This window comes from Centruroides vittatus, unplaced genomic scaffold (assembly GCF_030686945.1).
Source record: "Centruroides vittatus isolate TY-2023 unplaced genomic scaffold, ASM3068694v2 contig_1074, whole genome shotgun sequence".
Taxonomy (NCBI): Eukaryota; Metazoa; Arthropoda; class Arachnida; order Scorpiones; family Buthidae; genus Centruroides; species Centruroides vittatus.
In genome coordinates this window covers 1,539,400-1,561,430 of record NW_027120692.1, presented here as the reverse complement: position 1 = coordinate 1,561,430, position 22,031 = coordinate 1,539,400, and the positions used below count along the sequence as shown (strand labels likewise).

The 22,031-nt window shown below is 31.9% G+C and overlaps 1 protein-coding gene and 1 long non-coding RNA gene across 2 annotated transcripts in view; one reads left to right on the top strand and one right to left on the bottom strand.

The window, feature by feature from the left end:
* Nucleotides 1–7,828, bottom strand: part of LOC136973459 (BRCA1-associated protein) — a 34,085-nt gene extending 26,257 nt beyond the window's left edge. The window contains exon 1 of the mRNA XM_067268195.1: nt 7,645–7,828. Coding sequence (XP_067124296.1) covers nt 7,645–7,717 — 73 coding nt within the window. The 5' untranslated portion in view covers nt 7,718–7,828. The remainder of the gene's footprint in view (nt 1–7,644) is intronic.
* Nucleotides 7,829–20,655: 12,827 nt separating this feature from the next.
* LOC136973022 (uncharacterized) lies at nt 20,656–21,443 on the top strand. The gene is made up of 4 exons (XR_010880429.1): nt 20,656–20,922; nt 20,999–21,067; nt 21,143–21,232; nt 21,299–21,443. It is a non-coding gene; the product is annotated as an uncharacterized lncRNA (long non-coding RNA).
* Nucleotides 21,444–22,031: the final 588 nt, after the last annotated feature.

Genomic DNA, 22,031 nt, shown 5'->3' with positions numbered 1-22,031 from the left:
AAAAACCAATAAAAATAATGCAATAAACTAATCAATATAATAGAATGCGTTTAAATAATTTTAGTTAATAAATCAGAGAAAGAACAGTCGTAACTTATCTGCAAAATTTTAAAAATTTATATATTAGTTGCACAAATTTATTTTAATTTTAATTTTTATTTCACTTTTTCAATTAAATGCCAAATGGCAGACAAAAGTTATTCCATACTGAAATAAATGCAATCATAAAACAAATCATGAAACTTCAAAATTTTTCTGACTCCCTCAATCATGAGATAAAGATGAAATAAAAGACTGATTGTTGCCATATACATTCAAATAGGCTATAAAAAAAAAACAGCCAAATCTTAAATGATAAGCAAAAATCAGAGGTACAGGACTTGTGACCCAAAGGAGGGCAAGAGAAAGGTATACGGGATTAGACCCAAGAGATCTTTCTTGACTGACTGTTTGTTTACTGACTGAAATGAAACTACAAAATTTATATAAAATTATTGAATCTGTTAAAGAAACAATTTACATTACAAAAACTTTCATTTATTACTAGTGCATGAATGCAAAGAACTTATGTTTATTTTTATCCAAATTGTTCAAAAAACACAAAGATCAAAGCTTTTGAAAAGAATTTAATATGCAAACTGAAGTAAAATTTTAAACAATTATTGCTGTGATACAACGTTCGTTATGCCAAAATTTAAAATGACGATAAATTTCATACTTTTCTATTTCAAATTTGTAAACTTAATTTTATGAAAAATTCTGAAGTTTTGAACTGTTTTTCCCAGGATGACAAGGAAAATTTTGAAGTTTCCTGCAAATTTTATCATGGGAATTCCCAAATCAAACTCTTAGTGTTGACACATCATGTCCAGTCAACTGTACTACTTATAATTAAATTGTTTACAACTCAAAAATGTCTTTATTAATTATGTTGAATAACAGGCATCTACTACTATCACCACCACCACACCACCACCACCAGACTTGTACCAAGTGAGCATTGTTCATTTTCAGTTGAATCATCCAGCTGAAGCACAACAAATAGGCCTTCTGATCCTGACAAATATAATATCAACTGACATTTCACATTTTCAATCATCATTGATTTTTGACATTGAACAATATCATTCAAAAGGACTACCTTATTGATTTGCATTTTTTGCGTTTTCCCTTATCATTAAAACTTAGTTTGGCATTTATCAGTTTTCCTGCTAGAATATGATTTTTCCCAGTCCTTGCTATAAACAGCAATGCTGTATAGGAAGCCTCCATAGCATTAGTGTTTTCACTACCAGAAGCAATAAAACACATGTGAAAATTTGAACCCGCCGGAATTAAACCGTTAATAATAAAATCTTTTATTGTTTGGTTCCCACGGGGAAAACATGAATCATGAGGAACAACATTCGAATAATGCTGGTTGGTGAAACGGAGAAACGTGACCGAGACGATAAAAGGGCGACGAGAGCGGGAAAAGGGGTCGGTTACATAGAGTCCGTCTGATCGACTCGAGGTCGGTGGCATAGTGTCCCTTGGCTAGTGTGTGCGTGTCCTGACGTCTACGAAAGGATACCTGAGGATATCACAACCCCGTCTCAAGAACGAAAGGATTACAAGGTATGACTTCCCCAAAGTCGTGTAAACTCTCCCTCCGCGTATCCGAACTTAGGCAGCAGTAGCTCACCCCCTATTGTAACTTTCGCTTTAGTCTCAATAACCTGTTGTTGTTTTTAATTTGTTGTTAATGTCAGTTATTCGAATATCGCCGCCGCTCTACCAGTCGAACCCATCCACTTCCTCCACTCGTGTAACGCGTAACCCATCCGAACCGCCATCTTGACGTGGGCAGGTCTCACTGACCTGTTAGCTGAGAAAAGGAGGTGTGAATTCGTCCACCTCCCGGCGCAGCCACACACATGACCATTTTATTCTGTATCAACTTTTAGTATTTTCGTATAAAGAACTGTGGTATTATGATATATTAGATATGTTTGGACTCATCATTTAATCTGTTTCTCTGCTTTATTGGTCAAAAACTTCATAACTTAAAACACAACATAGTTCATGTTTTTTATTATTTGTCCAAAAACAAAAAAAAAATCTTTAAATAATCACTCTCAAGTAAATTGTTTGGAGTTTGGAGTAATTTGTGAGTAGCATTACTCCAGACAATTACAACTCAAAAATGTGAGTAGCATTACTCATTAGTTGTTTTCATAACTTTGCTATTGCTTTAATTGTCGTCTCTATCTAGAAGCAAATATAAACATTACATCAAGCATAGCTTTCATTCTTTGCATAAAATGTTTATCAATTCATTAAGATTAAAATGATTAAACCATACTGTAATTCTTCATTTACAAACTTCCTTGTTAATTTGTATTTATTTATATTTTCATTTCTGTACTGCATCTTACACTTGCTTAATCTGTATATAGCTGACCCTGATAATATATACTATAACATACTATTATAATATACTATTATGGATTTAATATTGATGTCTATTTTTCATTACAGATACAACAATTTCATTTAAAAACAATTTTAATATAGAATCACATCAAATAACATTACTGTTATTTATTATAGATCCTATGAAAAAGAATAATGTTTAACTTCAGTTATACTGTTATCATATCAATTTAAAAACTTGATTTTGAGAAATTTATATAAAATTTATTTATTATAAATAAATACCAGCTAGAGTTTTAATTCAAATTAGTAATTAAAATTCCAACTTATTTATAAAATTTCAATAAAACAAAAAAAGTGTACCAAGCACAAGCTTCTAGGTAAAACTTTTTTGTGTTTTCTCATTGAAAATACCTTTTACATTTTATGATTTTGAGTTATTGATTGAAACAAAAAACTTTTAAAGGTATAATTTTTCTTTTTCAGTTCAAAATAAGTTTACTTTAGATACCAACATTGGAGACAACAATATGCCACACATTCCAGTTGTTACTACCAAAAACAAGCACCTGGAAGAGATTAGTTCAAAGGTGGGAACAGTGCCAAAAGCAGATATGGATGACTAATTACTTCCATGACTCATTTTTGTCATTTTGAATAAGTTTTAGTTATATGACTATTTTAAGCATGTGTCAGAAAAAAGTTTCACTTCCATACAAGAGAGTCTTGAAAGAAGAGGATCATCACAATTTGGATGATATTAATTTTTTCAAATTTTCTGTTACTTCAGCTGTTTTCAAGAGTTTATATGAAACAAATAAGAAATGAGTATATGAAAATGAGAAACACATTTCTACATATTTGATACGTTCAAACATACAGGGTGTCCAGCTTAGAAGTTTAATAAAAGAAAAAAATAAAAATGTATCAAAATTTAATGAAAAAGTTGTCGTCATCTAGTATAAAAACTCTAGCACACCTTTCTACACACAACATTTCAATATGTGTACCAACAGTGGTGTAGCAGACATCTAACTTGTATTTCACTTAAACCATATATTCAATAGCATTGAGGTTTGACATTATCCTCAACGTTTTCTCCAACCTATTAACCGGAGTAATACTTTTCGATATTTTCGAGTCCAGGAGGGGCATCAAAAGTGTTAGCAAATGTCGAAAAGTATTACTCCGGTTAATAGGTTGGAAAAAACGTTGAGTATATCATCCCGGTGTATTAGAAGTGGAGAATATTTGTTTGACATTATCAATAACCTAACAGATTCCATGTCTCAGATCATTCAAATTATGCACTAAAGTAACAATACACTTGATTATTCACAAAATCCCACAAGAAAAAGTCCAGTGGGATAAGAACCAATCTACCATCCGGGAAACTCCTTTCAGAAATTGTCTTATCTAAATCACAAAGTGGGGAGGAGCTATATCTTATTGAAAAATGGTACCAGGAAGAAGTTGAGGGATAGCATAAGTTGCAGCATGTCCAAATAACTTGCTCTAGTCATTGTGGTCTATCACCTGCTCCTTTGTTAAAGTGTACCTATTTTGCCATTCTGCACAGTGCTAATAACCTCAGCACCAAAGTGTGGTATTTCTCACAAAAGGTCACAAATGCCAACATAAAATACACATTGACTTCCAGTCTGTTATGAATACAAAGCAAGTTATAAATTTTTCTTTTATTAAACCTGTAAGCCAGATACCCTGGGCCGATTGCAAAGACAACGTTTAGATGCCGACGGGAGTTTAGAGATTGTCTCGACTGCAGTTCAGAAAGATTTCATTGCAGAGATGACATTTCTCGCTTGCCACAGTTTAGACAGTGTTTAAAAACTGGTAATTTAATCTATTTTCTAGACTCACTTGGCAGCAGGTTTAGATGACATTTTAATGCAAGTGGAAGTTGTCACATTGTTTTGCTTGTGGCAAAGTTTAGATAAAAATAGATATCATTCCTTTGATAAATGTTGTAAACAGGTCAAATCAACAAAATTATTCATTAATTATTTGCTTGGAAAGGAAATAATATAATTAAATACTTCAAATTTGTTTTAAATGCTCCAATTCCGACATTCAAACAGGTGAAGTCTTAAGACTACAATTAAACCAGATGCTTTTATTTATAATTCAAGTATTATGTCAGTTATAAAACGTTAATGCATTTTTGGGTAATTATTGTTATAATCCCCTGGTCAGAACATTCTGTTAAACAGAAATCTTAGTAATTATGAAAACCTTTCTATAGAAATAAAAAATAAAATAAAATAAAATAAATTATTCATCTCAACAATTACAGAGAGAGAGAGAGAGAGAGAAATACAAGATCGGAATAATTCCGAAGACAAATTCTGAATTCAATGTAAATTTCTAAATCTGGATTTGTTTGTGTTTTAAATCATATTGCTATGAAATGAAACATCGAAATGGAAAAGGATTGTCATTAAACTGCCAAACGACGGTTGTTGATGGCCGTAAGATTTTATGCTGCATGAAGCTTTCAGAAGATTGCTGGTGATATTATGAGAGTTTTTTCTGATGTCACAAATGAATAATCTGATTAGCTGAATTGAATGACTCCTAAAAGAGGGTAGTAACAGCAAAGAAGATAATAACTGACATTTTGTTGGAGTTTGTTTAGAATGAATTCAGAAATAGATGATCGTTGTCTTTGCAATGCATTTTAAACTACAGTTCATGACATGAATTTGAAAAAATTTCATAACACATTCATTGATATGTAAATTTCAAAAAAGACGACAAAAGTTTTTAAATAAATTAATTTTGCCAATATTGACCACAGCATCAATCTCTGATTTATTTTATGGTTATCCATGACTCTGACAGTTCACATGGGGCTAATAGCAGAACAGCTCTGTTCTGGGCTTCATGAATAAAACTCTTTTTGTTGGTAGATTTGTCAAGAAATCCAACTTTACATAAGTAACAAATTGGATGGTTAGAATCATGTTTTGGTCTTATCATGGAGTACTTGGTTTGACAATTGAAGGTTGGACCTAACATTGTACCTTTGCCACTCTACCATCACTGCTAATCCAAAGCCTCGCCAGTTGAAGTTGGTTGTCCTTAAGAATGGTATATTGGCCTGCTGGGATCTGGATGCAAAATTAAAAGAAGCCTCATGATACCAGAGAATGGACAGATGCCAATCACTTGCAGAAGGACCCAGAAAACACTTGCTGTACTAATGAATTTTGTGTAAAATGCCAAATTTTAAGTAAACTCATTATATTTTAATTAGATAAAACTGTCAATTTTGATGGGTTCCTGCTAGTTTATTATAATAAACAAAAGAATATATAATAAATGGCACTCTTCCATTTTGTTATCGTTGTACAATACAACATTGCTCATGACCATCATATGTGCTACACAATGCAAGGGCAAATGTGCACATAATGCCAGTTTCATTGATTATCTGTAATTATGGAAGCAAAGTAGCTGTCCATAAATTACATCCACATTTTTTTTTAAATTTTTACTCTCCCTCTCCTCTTGTCCCAGTTTGTCGAAGTTTCCATAACCCCCTCTCCCCTCTTCGGACATCCAACAAAACTCGACCTCCCCTTAAACCCATTATCACTATATGAATGATAGATACCATAAGTAGAAATGAAACACACAAGAAATTTTGAAATAAATATAATGAAATGTATAAACTGTATAAAATTTAATGAAATAAACATATGTCAATCCCTCCCTTTTTTCTTTGTCTGACTTGTCATAACCCCCTCCCTCCTTTCCAGTGTGGCCATCATTTATGGACAGCCCCAAAGATAAATACCTTAGGGGCTGTCCATAAATTTAAGACTATTTGCTCCAGTATGGACTCCAGGAAAAAAGGGTTTTCTTTTGTGGATTTAATGAAAAAAGGATGTGGATTTTGTGTGGACTGTGTTTGAAAAGAAGAAAAAAATATAAATTTAAAGTAATAAAATTTATAAAAATGAAAATGGATAACACTAGAACTTTTAGAAGTTAATTTATCTGATTTGTTTTATCATGTATTTACATGCTTGACATTGCATGAAAATAACAATATGGATAAGAAAATAAACATCAGCGAGTCTGTTTTGTGTTCCATCTTTCATTACACACCTGACCTACAGGAGAAATTACAAAGATAGATAACAAGACAGATGATATGTCTGTTTTATTGTCCTTCTGTTTACCCATAAACTTACAGGAAGACTTACCAAAGTAAATAAAAAAACAGACATTAGCATGTCTGTTTCGTTAAAACTTATATTTGCAACTTACACATTACAAAGTTCTTATAATCAAAAGGCAGCAACTAAAGAGGCCAAAAACATTTGTTTTCTTCCACTTATCTAATGTTTATTAAACGTCAGTGCTGGAAGTAACACATAATACACATAATTCATCTTATAATAAATCTGACCATAAACAATTTTACATTTGAACACTGGAAAGGTTATTTTTACAATAGACATATCCCTCAGGGTTTTTTTTTTCTTTTCAAAACTGGTTAATTACCTTGCAACAGGAGATAAGTGGGTAAAACTTGAAAGAATTACCTTATTGCCTGTATGCATACATTTTCCAAACTATCAAAACCCATTTATTGACTTATTTACGGATTACAGCTACATCATTTGAAATAGTTACCATTTTCAAAGTTAATCCGATTCAATGTCTTCTGATTCAGTTGTTACATTGCCGTTTGTAGATTTTTCAATTTGCAATTTGTAATTTTATTTGCAGAAATGTTTCTGTGAACCTTGGAATAGAAAGTGCTGTCCAACTCTAGACAATTTTAGTAAGTTCTTTACCCGACCAAGATTTATTTGAATTCCAGTTTAATCTAGTGGCGAGAGGTCAGGCTTACGTAACAAAACTTATGTAATAAAACCTGTGAATTCAATTGCACCAATTGTAGGTGTATTAGAGTTTTACAGTATATTTGATCAAATTGTTCTGAAAATAATGTTTATGCATCAAATTATTTTTGTTGAATCATAATTTAGACATTTTATTCATAAAATATTGATAATTTTTTCTATAGAAGCTTTCAAGGTTTAAAGTATTACATTTCAAAATTGAATTACCATAAATAACTGGAGACAAAACCAAAAATCATTTGTAAAGTTGCATGCGATTGTTGATGTTGTCATATGGAAATTCTAATTAGTTCTATTGGTAAATCCTTAGGGAAAAGCCAAAACAACTTACCTACAAAATGTAGGCTCGGTAATTCACAGTCGCTGGCTATTTCAAGGCGCAATATCACTAACGAAACGGACATAATACAATATAAGGTGAAATTTCATCGAATTCCCTTTAGTAAACACAGCATTATCTATCTATGCATAAAAACACTGACAAAAACAAAGCAAACTAACGAAGCGCCATCTGAATTTTCCGTAAAGAAAACTGAATATCAATCAATGTTGCCAATGTAAAAAATACCGACAAGTGAGGAGACAATGACTTTTTTTTTTTAACTCTTTCCGCCCTGTGGGCACTAAGAGGGCCTCATTTAACAAGCTCATTTTGGGTTCGGCCAGGCCCACAATGGAGTAGTGAAAGACGGAGCCCGATATATCCGGTCGGACCACCTCCCGAAAAATTCCTGGGGATTTATCGACCCGTCCGGATTCGATCCTGGATCCCCCAGAGCGGTAAGTTGCCACCTTGACCGCTTGGCCATCTGGTCTGTAAAAGAGACGGTGACTAAAATTATGCTGCTCCAATTTGGAATTTCCAAACATGGAACTATATAAATAACTGAAATAGCAAAAAATAGTCAATAACTGAAGCTAATACACGCGCGCGCAACTCGGTATTCTTCACATTGTGCGGAGAACTAACATTTTGTATTTGTTAAAACATTGCGTTCTGAGTTAATTTTGTTTAAACTGGTTACAATTTAAAGATTAGCCGACAATAGCATATAAGTCGATGCAATTATACTGTATATATGTTGTCATTAATTTCATTTCTTATATGTTTGTAAACAGATGAGCATTTATATACGCGTTTTATTTCATGTTCGGGATGCTATAGAGATCCACAATGAGTGAAATAATTCTGATAATGTTAGTATTACGTTAATTGTTTTGGGGAAGGATGGGAAATAATGGAACAATTTAAATAATGAGGAAATAGTGTATGTAAAGTATAGCAGTGAATTCTGTCAAGTAAGATGAAAAAAGTTGTATATAGGGTATGATTTTTTTTAACTCTTTCCACCCTGTGGGCACTGAGAGGGCCTCTTTTAGTAGACCCATTATGGGTTCGGCCAGGCCCACAATGGTGTGACTGGGTGGTTAGGGACGGGGCCCGACATATCCGAACGGACCACCCCCCGAAAAATTCCTGGGGATTTCTCGACCCGTTCGGATCGAACCCGGGTCCCCCTGAGCCGTAGGCTGCCACCTTGACAATTCGGCCGTCCGGCCTCATACAGGGTATGATATAACAGGTGAAGTCCTGTAATTTTAAAACATTTTAGTTTTTACATGGAGTTTCTATCCATTGACTACTCACTTTCAAATCTTTGCTTAACTTTTATTTTGCTTATAACATTCTTAATTTTTAAATTTTTATGAAGTTTTTAATAATATGTTATGTAAGTTTTATATTGAAAATCCTTTAATTTTTTTTTATTTCTATGCGTGACATTTATTATGTTCGGATCTATAAAATCCATATTTACTTCAATGCTTAATAAAACAGACTGAACAAGTTATAGCCACTTTGCAAGAAAGATAAGAGGTGAGTAATATTTATGAATATATACCAATATCAACCTTCAACCAAGTAACCGAAATAGTTCGTCAAGTAAACAAGTACAGTAATAGCATCTCTGTTTGGTCTGGGATGTTCACGCGAAACGTACGTAAACCGACAAAGGAAACGTGACAATAATATTTAGCAATAATATTTTATTTCGCGTATTTGAACAAGTTCTTTATGGATTCCAACTCCGCAATCAACAATTACAACACTGCTTCTAATGATTAATGGCGGGAATGACAAAATATCGTTCGCGGCAAATAAGTACAAATGATACCCGAAACCTATAACTAATGCTTATATATTAAATTGCTTACCAATAGGCACAAAAATGGAAGCAACCGAAGCTAACGTCAAGAAGTCGTCGAGGTTGATCGTCGCCATTTCATCAACTACCGAGGAATACGCTCGGTAGTTGATGAAATGGCGACGATCAACCTCGACGACTAATACTGCTTAGAGGGATGGAGGAAATGTATATTGGATTTTTAGAAAGGATCACATCACCAGATCGTGGAGTAAAACCAATCACGTGACCATAAAAATCACCTGACGTCGTGGGAAAGCGACAATATCGACTAGTTGCGCCAAGCTAAACAACACGTGATTTAATTAGACGATATATTTTCTCGTACTTGTTACAGATCAGTTCAGCATTGAAAGTAATGCGAAGTTGAAACATTCTCATAAGTGGATTTTGTATTTATTACTGTCCAGTTCTAAGTCTTAATTCTTTTTAAAATATTAATAATTTTCTAGTTCAAACATATACCACAATAACAATTATGGTGTAGTAACATTTGTAATTAAAGTAGTATAGTCTTATGATTAAATAATTTCCTGATATTTAAAACGAAAATTTGTTTACTATTTTAAAATATTGCGGAATAACATCTTGTTATTCTTGTTATCTTATATACAGAAAAATATGATTGTAGTGTTGTTACAGATAAACAACTTAGAAAATGAGGAAATTTACACAGATCGGTTTTATTACAGTAGTTTTATTACAGTTAATTATATCAACTAACGGGCAATAAGCTTCTATTGTTTTGTGTGTTTCAACTCTAAAATTGAGTTGGGGATTCTGATATTATATTCTAACTCATTTCATATTAGTTAATCTTTTTATCTTTATGCAACTTTTTAATCAATTGAGGTATTTCTTATATTTAATGTTCAGTTACCGTTAAAGAAGTATTATTGATTAGTTGAAACTAAATTGGTTTTAGTAGCATAATTATAAAGAATTAATAAAAATAGCATAATTAGGTTATTTAAGTTGATATTTTGTACTACCAGATACCTGTAAACAAAACTGAAGAGGGATATAATACTTGAAATGCATATTTGTAATATTACAAATGTTAAGAATATAATATTTGGACTGAAAAGAAAAGTGATCACAAGCATAGATGAATTTAAGGTACAGATACGTTCCACGTATGTCCAATCTGAAAGGGGACCTTACTCTCCTCTCTCCCCTGGCTGGGGCTTACAATACCGAACTAAAATCTGAATACCGGCATTTGATATTTGAAATTTGAAATATCGGGATACCGGTATTAAAACCGGTATTATTAATAAAAAATTTACTAGTTATATTTTTACTTACCTCAGTTGTTATATTGACTTGTTAACAAATAATATATGAAATCCAATAAATATTGTTCTGAAATGAGTAGATATTATTTATTTTATTACATAGAGAGTAGGAGTAGATAGATACAAAAAAACGTGCAAGTAAAAAAAAAGTACATATTAAATTCTATGTTACATTTTACATATAATAGGCTCGTATGGCATTATATAATTAAAGAAGCAAAAAATATAATTAAATTGAAAGTATTTATGAAATAATATTAATAACTTGCGTTTTGTTTATTAAAGTATGCTCTTAAAAAACATAAACAATCAATCGTTTCATCATCAAGCGAGGACCGAATTTTCGTACAAATATAACCAGCCGCCGAAAAAGCTCTTTCTGATTCTACACTTGTCGGCACTATTGTCATTAAGAAATCATACACATTTTGTAAATACGTTCCTTTTGTTCCTGTTTTTTCAAAAAAAGTAATTTCATCTTTTATTTTTTGTTCCAGACCTGGAATTTTTTTAAACGCAGGCACGGGTGAAGTATTTAGTGTTTCGTCTATTGCTGCCTGTAGTTTTTTCTTTAATGCGTTTACGTTTACCTTGTCAGATTCTAATACTGTTTCATTACTAATTTGGGAAGATATTGGAAGGGATGTTTCTTGCACAACTTCCATATCTTCTGTATCTTCTAGATTTTCATGTGTGAGCCGTTTAGTTAAGCTTACAATTTTTTTAATGATTGTAAATTTGGATATGCGTTTAAATACTTCTCCAACATCTTGTGAGCCCTTTTGCAGATACTGAAGTATTTGTGATAATTCAGTTCGTCGCAGTAAAATTCGAGATTTTAATGCTTCCAATAATTCTAATGCAATTGCAGATTTTTGCTGGGAAAGAGTATCTAACATAAATGTTAAAGAAGCGTCAGCCGTCAAAAGATTTGCATCTTTTCGGCATAATGCATCTACTGTTAATTTTACAGGAGTAAGAGCAGCAATAATTGAAGATAATAAATTAAATTCTTCGTCAGAAAAATGAATATCGGAACTAATGTCAATAAGCGCTTTTTGAATACAAAATTTAATTTCTTCAAATTTTTCTAACATAAATAACATACTGTTCCATCTTGTTTGACAATCTAATTTTAGCGCTGTTTCTTTACCTAATTGTTCTCTCACGTACTTTTGTAAATATTTATCATTTTTAGAAGGTGAATTTTTAAATGTTTTCACTACTTTCCGAATTTTTGAAACTAGAGATGATATACCAGTATGTCTAATATTTATATTACTTGTAGTAATACTAGCATCTAACTCTATAATAATTCCATAACCATCTTCTTCGTCGATATCGTCGTCATTGTTATCATCGTCATCGTCAACATCATTAACATCGTCATCATTATAATTTTGCTCCACAACATCAATATCCACACTCGGGTTCAAAGTTGACTTATACAAAACATCAGTAATTGCTAAATTTATGCAATGTGCCATACATTGTTGATGTTCAGCCTCTATAATTTTTCCTAATTTTACCATAACCGACGCACCGTCAGTAGTTACTCCAACTATGTCTTTAGATATATCTAAATTAAAATCTTTCAATTTTTCTTCTACAAGGGATAAGCATTTTTCTGCTGGAACGGATCCGTAAGCGCGCACTAATCCGATATTCCACATTGTTCCTCCAACAGAATGTACATTAATGTTTATGTAGCGCCGATTACGAATAGATGTCCATTCGTCAAATGTGATACTGAAACGTTTACCTTCAGATTTCAGTCTAGAAATTTCATGCACTGTAGACTGTTTAATAATTTTACTATATTCAAGTACCATATTTCTAATAGTGACTGCAGATTTTGGTATGTCTTTGAATCCTCTTGCCTTTAAGCCTTCTCTTATGTCATACGATTTTATAAAAATATTAAAAGACAAACCATCGCGAGCTGTCATTCGGGCAAGCACTTCTGAAAGTTTTTCGTTTTTATTATTTTTAAAATACTTTGTTATTAACAATTTAGGCTGTTTAGAAACACTTGATTCGACATCATGGGGGGATTCACATTTCTTTTTAAGATTTAGTCCATGTATCGTTTTTAAGTGAGTATGAAGGCCACTTGTGGATCCTCCTGTACACTTTATTTCTTTCGCGCACTTTTTACATTTAGCAACCTGTCCGTTTTTTTCAATCAAAAAATGATTCCAAACTGAAGTTTCGTCCTGTCCTTTTCGGTGCTCCGTAAATGTATTCATCTTTCAGGGGGTATAGCAGTTTATGCCTATTAATTTTAATATTTGTAAATTAATTACACTCTAACTTACATTAATACAAATATAAACTTACCGTATCATATAATTCATATGGATTAATCAGTATTTAAATACCGTTATATAATTTTCAATTATTAGAAATAAAACCAGAAAACAAGTGCACATAATCCACACACCACAAGACACAACGGAATGAAAAATAAAATTGAAAATATAAAATATAATTTTTACTTGTAAACACTACAGCTGATTTGCAAAATTAAACAATCTAATCTAAACTATTTAATAATTTTTGTGTTACACACTTTATGTATTTGTATAAACGAGACCTATTCATTGGGTAGTAGACGTAAAACATAAACAATCGCTTTATATTGCCGACACCGCCGCTTCTCGATGTTGCCATACTCGGCTCGGTATGTGTAATAAATGTGCCTGATATAGATTTTAATACAATGAAATTGTTTGTACAGTAGAGAACCGAAAATCGGAATCAATTGGGGACTGGGGTTGTTCAGGTTAGGGATTTGTTCCGATTACGGTCTATGTACGAAAAAATATATTAACCAGTCCGATGTTCAAACTTTTCTCCGTTGCGTGTCGCTTGTGTTGAATTTCTCCGTTGCGTCGCTTCGTGTTGAATTTTCGTCGATTTTAAGCCTAACGAAAATTTTTATAATAATAATCGAGGCTATCGTATCGTTAAAAATTATTTCTGCATTTTGTACAAACAAAATAAATATATTGAAGAATATAAAAACATGAAAATTATACTTTAGAAGTAAATCTAGTATCAAAAACGTTCGATTCAGCACGACACAGTCCGACTGAAAATCGTGCCGATTACCGGCGGTTCCGATTACCAGGGTGCCGATTTACTACTCTCTACTGTATATCTTCAAAAAAATTTCTTGTAATTAATTAATATTATTTTAAATTAGATTTATATTGTGCATAAATTCAATTTTTATCAACTAATGTAATACCAAAATACCGGTATTTTTACATAAATACCGGTTTTTAATAACGGACAAAAATCGTCCGGGATTCTGGTATTCGGGATCCCGGAATCCCGGTATTGTAAGCCCTACCCCTGACCAAGCGATTTCTTCTCCTTCGTCACCCCCAGGGGCGGACTGGCCATGTGGAAAATGTGGAATATTCCACATGGGCCGTATACAATTTGGGCCGTTTTTCTGAATATATACATAATATACCTTTTTGTTCAGTTTTATTTCAAAAATTTCATTTGTAGCCCTTGGATTGGTTTATTTTTGTGTCTTTAAGGGTGATAGAATTGTTTACAAATGCACATATACTTTCGTAGGCGCTTGACCCATTTTCAAGACTAAATGAAGCCCAAGGGAGTATATGTACTGTCAGGGCCGGATTTACCAATCCAGGGGCCCTGGGCACAAATTCGGTGGGGGTCCCCCCTTTAAGAGTAGACAAATTTGATGATTTAGAAAGTTTACACAAAATACTGTACTTTCAATTAGATTTGAACTAGGAAGTTTTAATTTTATTTAAAAATAAGGTTATTGTAAACATACATATATTTTATAGCGTAAAACTAATTATTTTAATTTAACTGAAAAATACCAATGTGAAATTTTTTCCGGAAATTTTCCGATGTTTCATAGGGTTTTTCCCGGGTTTGGTTTTCTCTGCCTGTTGCTCTCGTGATTAGGCCACACTAGGCTGTCGCGGTAATAGAAAACATAATTTTTTTTTAGTTTTGTGAAGGCCCCTATTTTGTGGGGGCCCTGGGCACAGGCCCCAAATGCCCTTATGTAAATCCGGCCCTGTGTACTGTACATATACATTCGTAAACAATTCTACCACCCCTTAAAGACGCAAAAATAAACCAACCCAAGGGGTTACCGTAATTGCAAGGACTATCTGGTAATTTAACCCCACTTCACTGCACATTTCATATAGAGCTGTAAAGTTTTGCCATTGCTTTGTATCGTTGCATTCACTTTTTTGGTTTTTTGCAAATTTTTACTATTAATCTATTGTGGTTTATCCGAATTATAGGAAAAGGTATGTTAAATATTTGAAATTTTACGGAAATAGAATTTTTAATGTAGAATTTCGAATTTTAAATATCCAAGTTAGAATTTCTGTTTAATAATAAATGTTACTATTAATTTCCAAAATTGAAACTTAAAATGTTTGAACTAGAAAATTATTAATATTTTAAAAAGAATTCAGACTTAGAACTGGACAGTAATAAATACAAAATCCAGTTATGAGAATGTTTCAACTTCGCATTACTTTCAATGATGAACTGGCCTTGAGGTTCACACGTGGTTTTGTACAATAAAAGCTCGATATAACCGTTATAAGATCGATGAAATATATTTGATAAATATATCAGATATACCTATGCTAATTTATGAATATATGAATAAACGTTTGTGATTTACCCGTACTGTTTTTTTTTTTTTTTTTTTATGTGCGACCCGTTTCAATTCGAAAGTTCCAAATGTGGCCCTTAGAAAAAGGTTGCCCATCCCTTGCAACAGTAAGAGTCGCGCTCTGAATTCTCTCTTCTCTGGTTCTCATAACGATATAAACTGCTACGAACTGCTAATTACAATTATTTTATTTATTTGATATAAGCAGAAAATGTTTTTAATAATTATTTTCTTTATATTATAAATGCTTTAATTAAAAATAGTCTATTTTATAGGTTCGGACAACTAGGATTTTACATATTTGATAATAAGTTTTAAAAAAGCTATTTTTTCCTTTCAGGTTAGTAAAAAGTAGGTTATAGGTTATAACATCACAAAATATATTTGGTATATAAATGGTTTGGTTCGATCCCTTATAATTTTTAATTTGCAGAATGGAACCACAGCGTGAGAAAAAAGAAGCAAAGGGAGGTCAAGAAAAGTTGAGACTAAAAAGAAAACATGATTTGGAGTTAGTAGCTGGACAGGGCTACAGTATACAACAAATGTTTAATAAAAACTTAAAATGCCAGTCTGAAAATATGTCTAACAACGACAATGTGAATGAATGGGAAAATATAAATAAAGATATTAGTATTCAAGAAATTGAAAATAATAGGCCTATATCTGCAACTAAAACCGACGTAGATAATATCGATAATGCTCAAACTGATCAAAACAAATTTGAGAAAGAGAAAAATAAAGAAATTTTGCAAGAAATGGAAGTCAGTATTCCAATTCTAGAGGGCAACGAGTCTAATACATTTTTTATAAAACCGCATTACAGTAATATAGATGATTTCTTCTAGTATCATCCGAAACAACCTACCAAAAAAACACCGTTTAATACTAAAATTTATAATAGAAAAATAGATTGTCAAAATCGTAAATGGCTAACATTTTGTGAAGAAAATAACAAGTTGTACTGTTCGATCTGCTTAGCATACGGACGAGATTCAGAAGACAATGTTTTTATCAAAGGTTTTAATAATTGGCATTATGTTCATCAATATGTCGAAAGGCATGAGAAAAGCAAGTTTCATGACGAAAATGCTGTTCGCCATTTCATGCGCACGAAAAACTGTTCAAGCATTATTACACAATTGAAATCGATACAAAATGAAAATTCGTTTTAATCGTAACGTTGTAAAACGAATAATTGATATTATTAAATTGATTGGCAAAAGAGGGTTAAGTTATAGATGCAAACGAAATGAGGGTCTTTATATATTGGACGATGACAATGTAGATCATGGAAACTTTTTAGAAATGATATTACTTTTGAGCAAACATGACGATATTTTGAAAAAGCATTTGGATAGTTGCATTAAGGAGAGTAAAAAAATTCACCAGTCAAATTTAGATAAGAGAACACAAGGACGTGGAAACTTAGTTACATTTTTATCAAAAACTACTGTAAACTACATACTTGAAGCAATATCGAAACTAATTAAAAACAAAATTTCGAAAGAAATAAATGATGCTGGAATGTATAGTATTCAGATTGACACCACACAAGATATAAGCGTTCAAGATCAATGCGCAATTATAGTGAGATACGTAAATAAATACATAAATGAGAGACTTTTAGCCATCGTCATTGTGGAATCATCAACGGATGAAACTTTTTACAATATTATAAAAGATATATTAGGAAAAAATAATTAGGACATTACCAAATGTATCGGAAATTCTACTGATGGTGCTAGTAATAAGCGCGGGAAATATCGTGAGTTTTCTGCTCACATGCTAGAAGCTATCCCGGAGCATGTTCGTGTATGGTGCTACGCCCAGTTTTGAATTTAGTTATTTCTGACATTACTCAGTCATCAATTGCTGTAGCTTCATTATTTAGTCTATTAAATTTAATAGCAATTTTCATTCGAGAATCGTACATTCGAATGAATGTGTGGATTTCTTTTAGTAAAGATACTAGGCGTAAAAAATTAAATACGATAGGAGAAACGCGATGGTGGGCCAAGGATGTAGTCTTGAAGAAAGTGTTTGGTAATTTTGCTAATCCTAAAGATGGCTTATATGTTGAATTAATATTAACATTACAGTATTTTGCTACATCAATAAACATTCAACCAAACATACGAATAAAAGCAAAATCTTTTCTAGATTCCTTAATAAAATATGAAATAGTTTTTACAGCTGAACTTTTCTTACAAATATTTGATATTACAACACCGATTTCAAATTATTTGCAAGAAAGAAGCATAGATTTCATCAAAGCTCATCCTATGGTTATGAATGCAATCAAATTATTAAAGGATATATCGCGAAAATTTAAAGTTGTAAAGCACTCTGCTGATGTGTTTGTAAATTATGTTAATAATAAACTGGATGAAATGCAGTGTGATGTCGAAGTTGAACATACATTACCGGATATTAGAATACGCAAAAGAAAGCAAATGGACAGTGGAGAAACTACGGACGAACCGGTAAGAGATTCATTCAAGAGGTATGAAATAAGTAATTACAATCACATACTAAATACTGCAATTCAAAGCATGGAAAATCGTTTTACAAAAAACCAATTATTTTATAATGACTTTGCATGTTTGCATCCAAAAAATTTTTCTGAAAATACTCCAGAAAATGCATTCCAAAAATTAAGCAGCATTTTAATACAATTTAATCCAGAAGCAACTCAACACAATATTATTTCAGAATTGCAACATTTTAAAACCTCATGGAATATTTTAAAGGAAAATGTCAGTGAAACTCATCAAATTAAACGAAAATGAACATTATTTTGACGATCAAGTAGAAAATGATAAAGACTCGATTTCATCCTCATACTGCAAAGCTTGCAAAAATTGCCCTATTTGTTGTTACAACATATTATTCAGATATAACATGTTAAGTGGCGCTTATTCTATACTTGGTCAAGCATACAAATATTTACTATCTATGTCTGTAACACAAGTGTCCTGTGACACAGAGCTTTTCTATGTTAAAATTCATTAAAAGCAAACTAAGATCAAGTATCAGACAAGAAAATCTGGAAGCCTTCATGTTAATGTCAGCAGAGAAGAATATTTTAAATGAAATAGATTCTGATGATGTCATTAATATTATTGCTCAACAAAGCGAACTTCTAAATAAAAAATTAATGTTGTAGACTTGTGTTTATTGTAATTTTTGTCAATGTTATATTTTGAATATATTTAAATATAAATTGAAAAAATACATTTTTTTTATTTATGAGCTGGGCTGGTAATAATTTTTTCCACAAAAACATTTTAGGGCCAGTTCGCCCCTGCTTATCCGGATTTCATTTTGGGTGATAAAAGTAAAAGGCTAAAGACTACACCGTCTCAACTGTTAATAAAAGATATTTAAAACACGACAGTAATAAATTAATTAATGAAATTTGAATATATAATATATTTATTACGAAATTAAAATTTTATTAATATTCAGGATAACTTGTGGTTAAATATACATAGCTTTTGTTTACACTCCTATAATTATTAATGCTCAGGCCATGCGGAAACATAATATACTATATATTTATTGCATTAACCTTGGATACTGTAAACAGTACCTACAGCCGAAGACATATCGAAATTCAGGTTTGAATTCCACAATCGTTCGATTGATTGTTACACAACTATATTGCATTTTCGTTCGTTAGTAATTTTCTCGGCTTATTAATAAAAGATATTTCAAACAGAAAAGTACTCAATTGATTAATGAATTCTGAATATATAATATATAAATTACGAAATTAAAATTTCATCGTAATTTAGCATCGGTTCTTCTGGTTAAACATAAATCTACCTTTAATTTACTATCCTACAGTTATTAATGCTTAGATTCCGTGTGAAAACACAATATACTATATATTTATTGCATTAACCTTGAATTCACTACACTACTGTAATTACGATGAAGCACAAATCCAAACTCAGGTTTGGTATGCACAATCGTTAAATTGATCGTAATCGAGTTAATCCAGTATATTGCATTTTTATCTGCGCGCAGTCCTTGCGATCTTTCATTTTACAGACACACGTAACACCTTTACGTTTGATTTTAATAATCTAACTAACGTATAATTCAAATTTCTAAGTATATTTGAATAAAATTAGTAAGTGTTACGAAGTAATGGAAAAGTTTTTGGCAAGAATTCAAGCCGAAGACGACTATAGCAGAAAAAGACAAAATATGAACACAGAAAGAAGAGATATGTTTGAACTGCGTTTTATCGTCGTTAACATCTATAGCAAGAGTTTACGGAAATACTTTCTTCGTCCCTTGTTCCTGCCACGACCGAAATGATGTTAATGTTAACCAAATTCTAATAAAATCTCATTCATTCTTCATCGAATGTTTCTACCGGATTTTTTTTTGTTTGGTGTTTTCCATGATGATACCGGTTTTGTCAAAGATGATTCCTTTTTTTTATTTTATTTTTTATTTTTAACTCTTTCCGCCCTGTGGGCACTAAGAGGGCCTCTTTTAGAAGGCCCATTATGGGTTCGGCCAGGCCCACAATGGGGCGACCGGGGGCACGAGGCCCGACATATCCGAACGGACCATCCCCCCGAAAAATACCTGGGGATTTTCGATCCGTTCGGATTCGATCTCGGGTCCCCCAGAGCTGTAGGCTGCCACCTTGACCGCTCGGCCATCCGGCCGTCTGAGAGATGATTCCTTGTCAATTGTTGTTCTTTCTTATCAAGAATAACGTCACCTTTGCCAAAATGACTGTTGCTATTTTGGTTTTAAGTTACGCTCTCACTTTCAGTATTACAAAAAGAGTAAAATTAACCCCGAATTTTAAATTGACGAAATCAAAATATTTCTGTCGTAAAGAATTGTACGACGTGATTAAATACACTAGAATTACCGTTTCTGTTATTGTTGTATGTTTATCTATTTGTGGTCAAGCATTCAATATTTTTTATTTCTATCCTGCATTAGAGAAAGGAAAGTTATACCGGCAAGAAGCACTTTTTTGCAGCGTAGAAGTTGGAATTTTTATTAATTTAATTAACGGTGGAATAGCACATCTCTGTTGTTTTCTTTTATTGTTTACAATCATACTAATAAAGATTTTCCAGAAGCTATCTGAAAATTTGCAACTATTAAAAATGAATCATCCGAATTTGGAAACAGAATTAGAAGAAATTATGATACAACACAACGAACTTTGGAACTATGTGAACCAATTGAATGGCCCATTTAATTACGTATTGACAATTTTGTACAGTTGTATAATAATGGAAAGCAGTCTACTTTATTATATTCTGATTTTTTCGAAAATGGACTTTGCATTGAGCGTTTACATGTGCATAATTTGTGCTGCAATATCGTTTGGTTGTGTTTTAGTAGGATTTTTACTATCCACTTTCACATCTATTGTAATTTGTGTATCGCATTAAATGCTCTATTCTATATTTTACTCTACTTGTAACATGTTTTTCTTCTTTCTTTCAGATGCAAACATCGTTTCAGGACATTCGAAGATTCGCTCAATGCGATCTGAAATTGGAACAGAAATTAAAAGTAAAGCTTCTGTTATAAAATATAATTAGCGATACTTTTTAATTTGCGTAAAATAATTTTATGAATTTCGTACAGATTGTGAATTTTATGAAACGATTTGGGAAGGCATCTTTATGTTTATCAATCAACGGTTTCTTCGATATTACCAAGAAGTTTCCTGTCAAGGTATGCGAGTCAATAAACTTTTTCAATATATTAATACCTTACCTATATATAAATTTGAATTTGCAGATGTCTAGCACTCTATATTCTGTGTTTTCGAGTCTGTTAAATTTTAGGACCGTTTCCAAGAAGAAAAACTGCTCTTACTGAGACTTGAACTCAAGAATCTATCTCTTTGAATATAATTTCATCTCATATCTTTTTAATTAATAAATCTTAATTAATTTATTTATATGTGGAAAATTAGATAAACTATTATCGTTTCTTGTCACATTATTGTCATATTGTGATAATTTACATTGTTGAAATTAGAACGAATTTTTCGAATGATATTTTATTTATATTTTGAAAAATTGCTGAAATAAATTTAAACGTCGTATCGATTTTAATATTTGAAATAAAATTTCAATACTGCGTATTTTAGTTCGTAACCAATTTAATATTAAATTCTTTCATATAGAAGAAAATTATAAGAGTTAAGTAATTCTCTTATTGTAATAACTTTGGAATCGATAATAATAACCGAAAGATAATAAGCGGAAGTAATTAGCGATCGAGGTGTCGCACATAAATTACCTAACGCTATTTTTATAGTTTTAAACTACTGACAACACCTGTACTGTTTCGGGCGTTATCGCATATATTTTACTCACCCCAAACTTACGTAACGCATATCTTCGATTAATCTAATTAATTCCATTAAGGAATAGAACAAGTGACGTGGATAGAACGTTACATTTTACTATTATATGTATAACGTAGAAAGCAATGACATAAACATTACGGTTAACTTTGCAATACT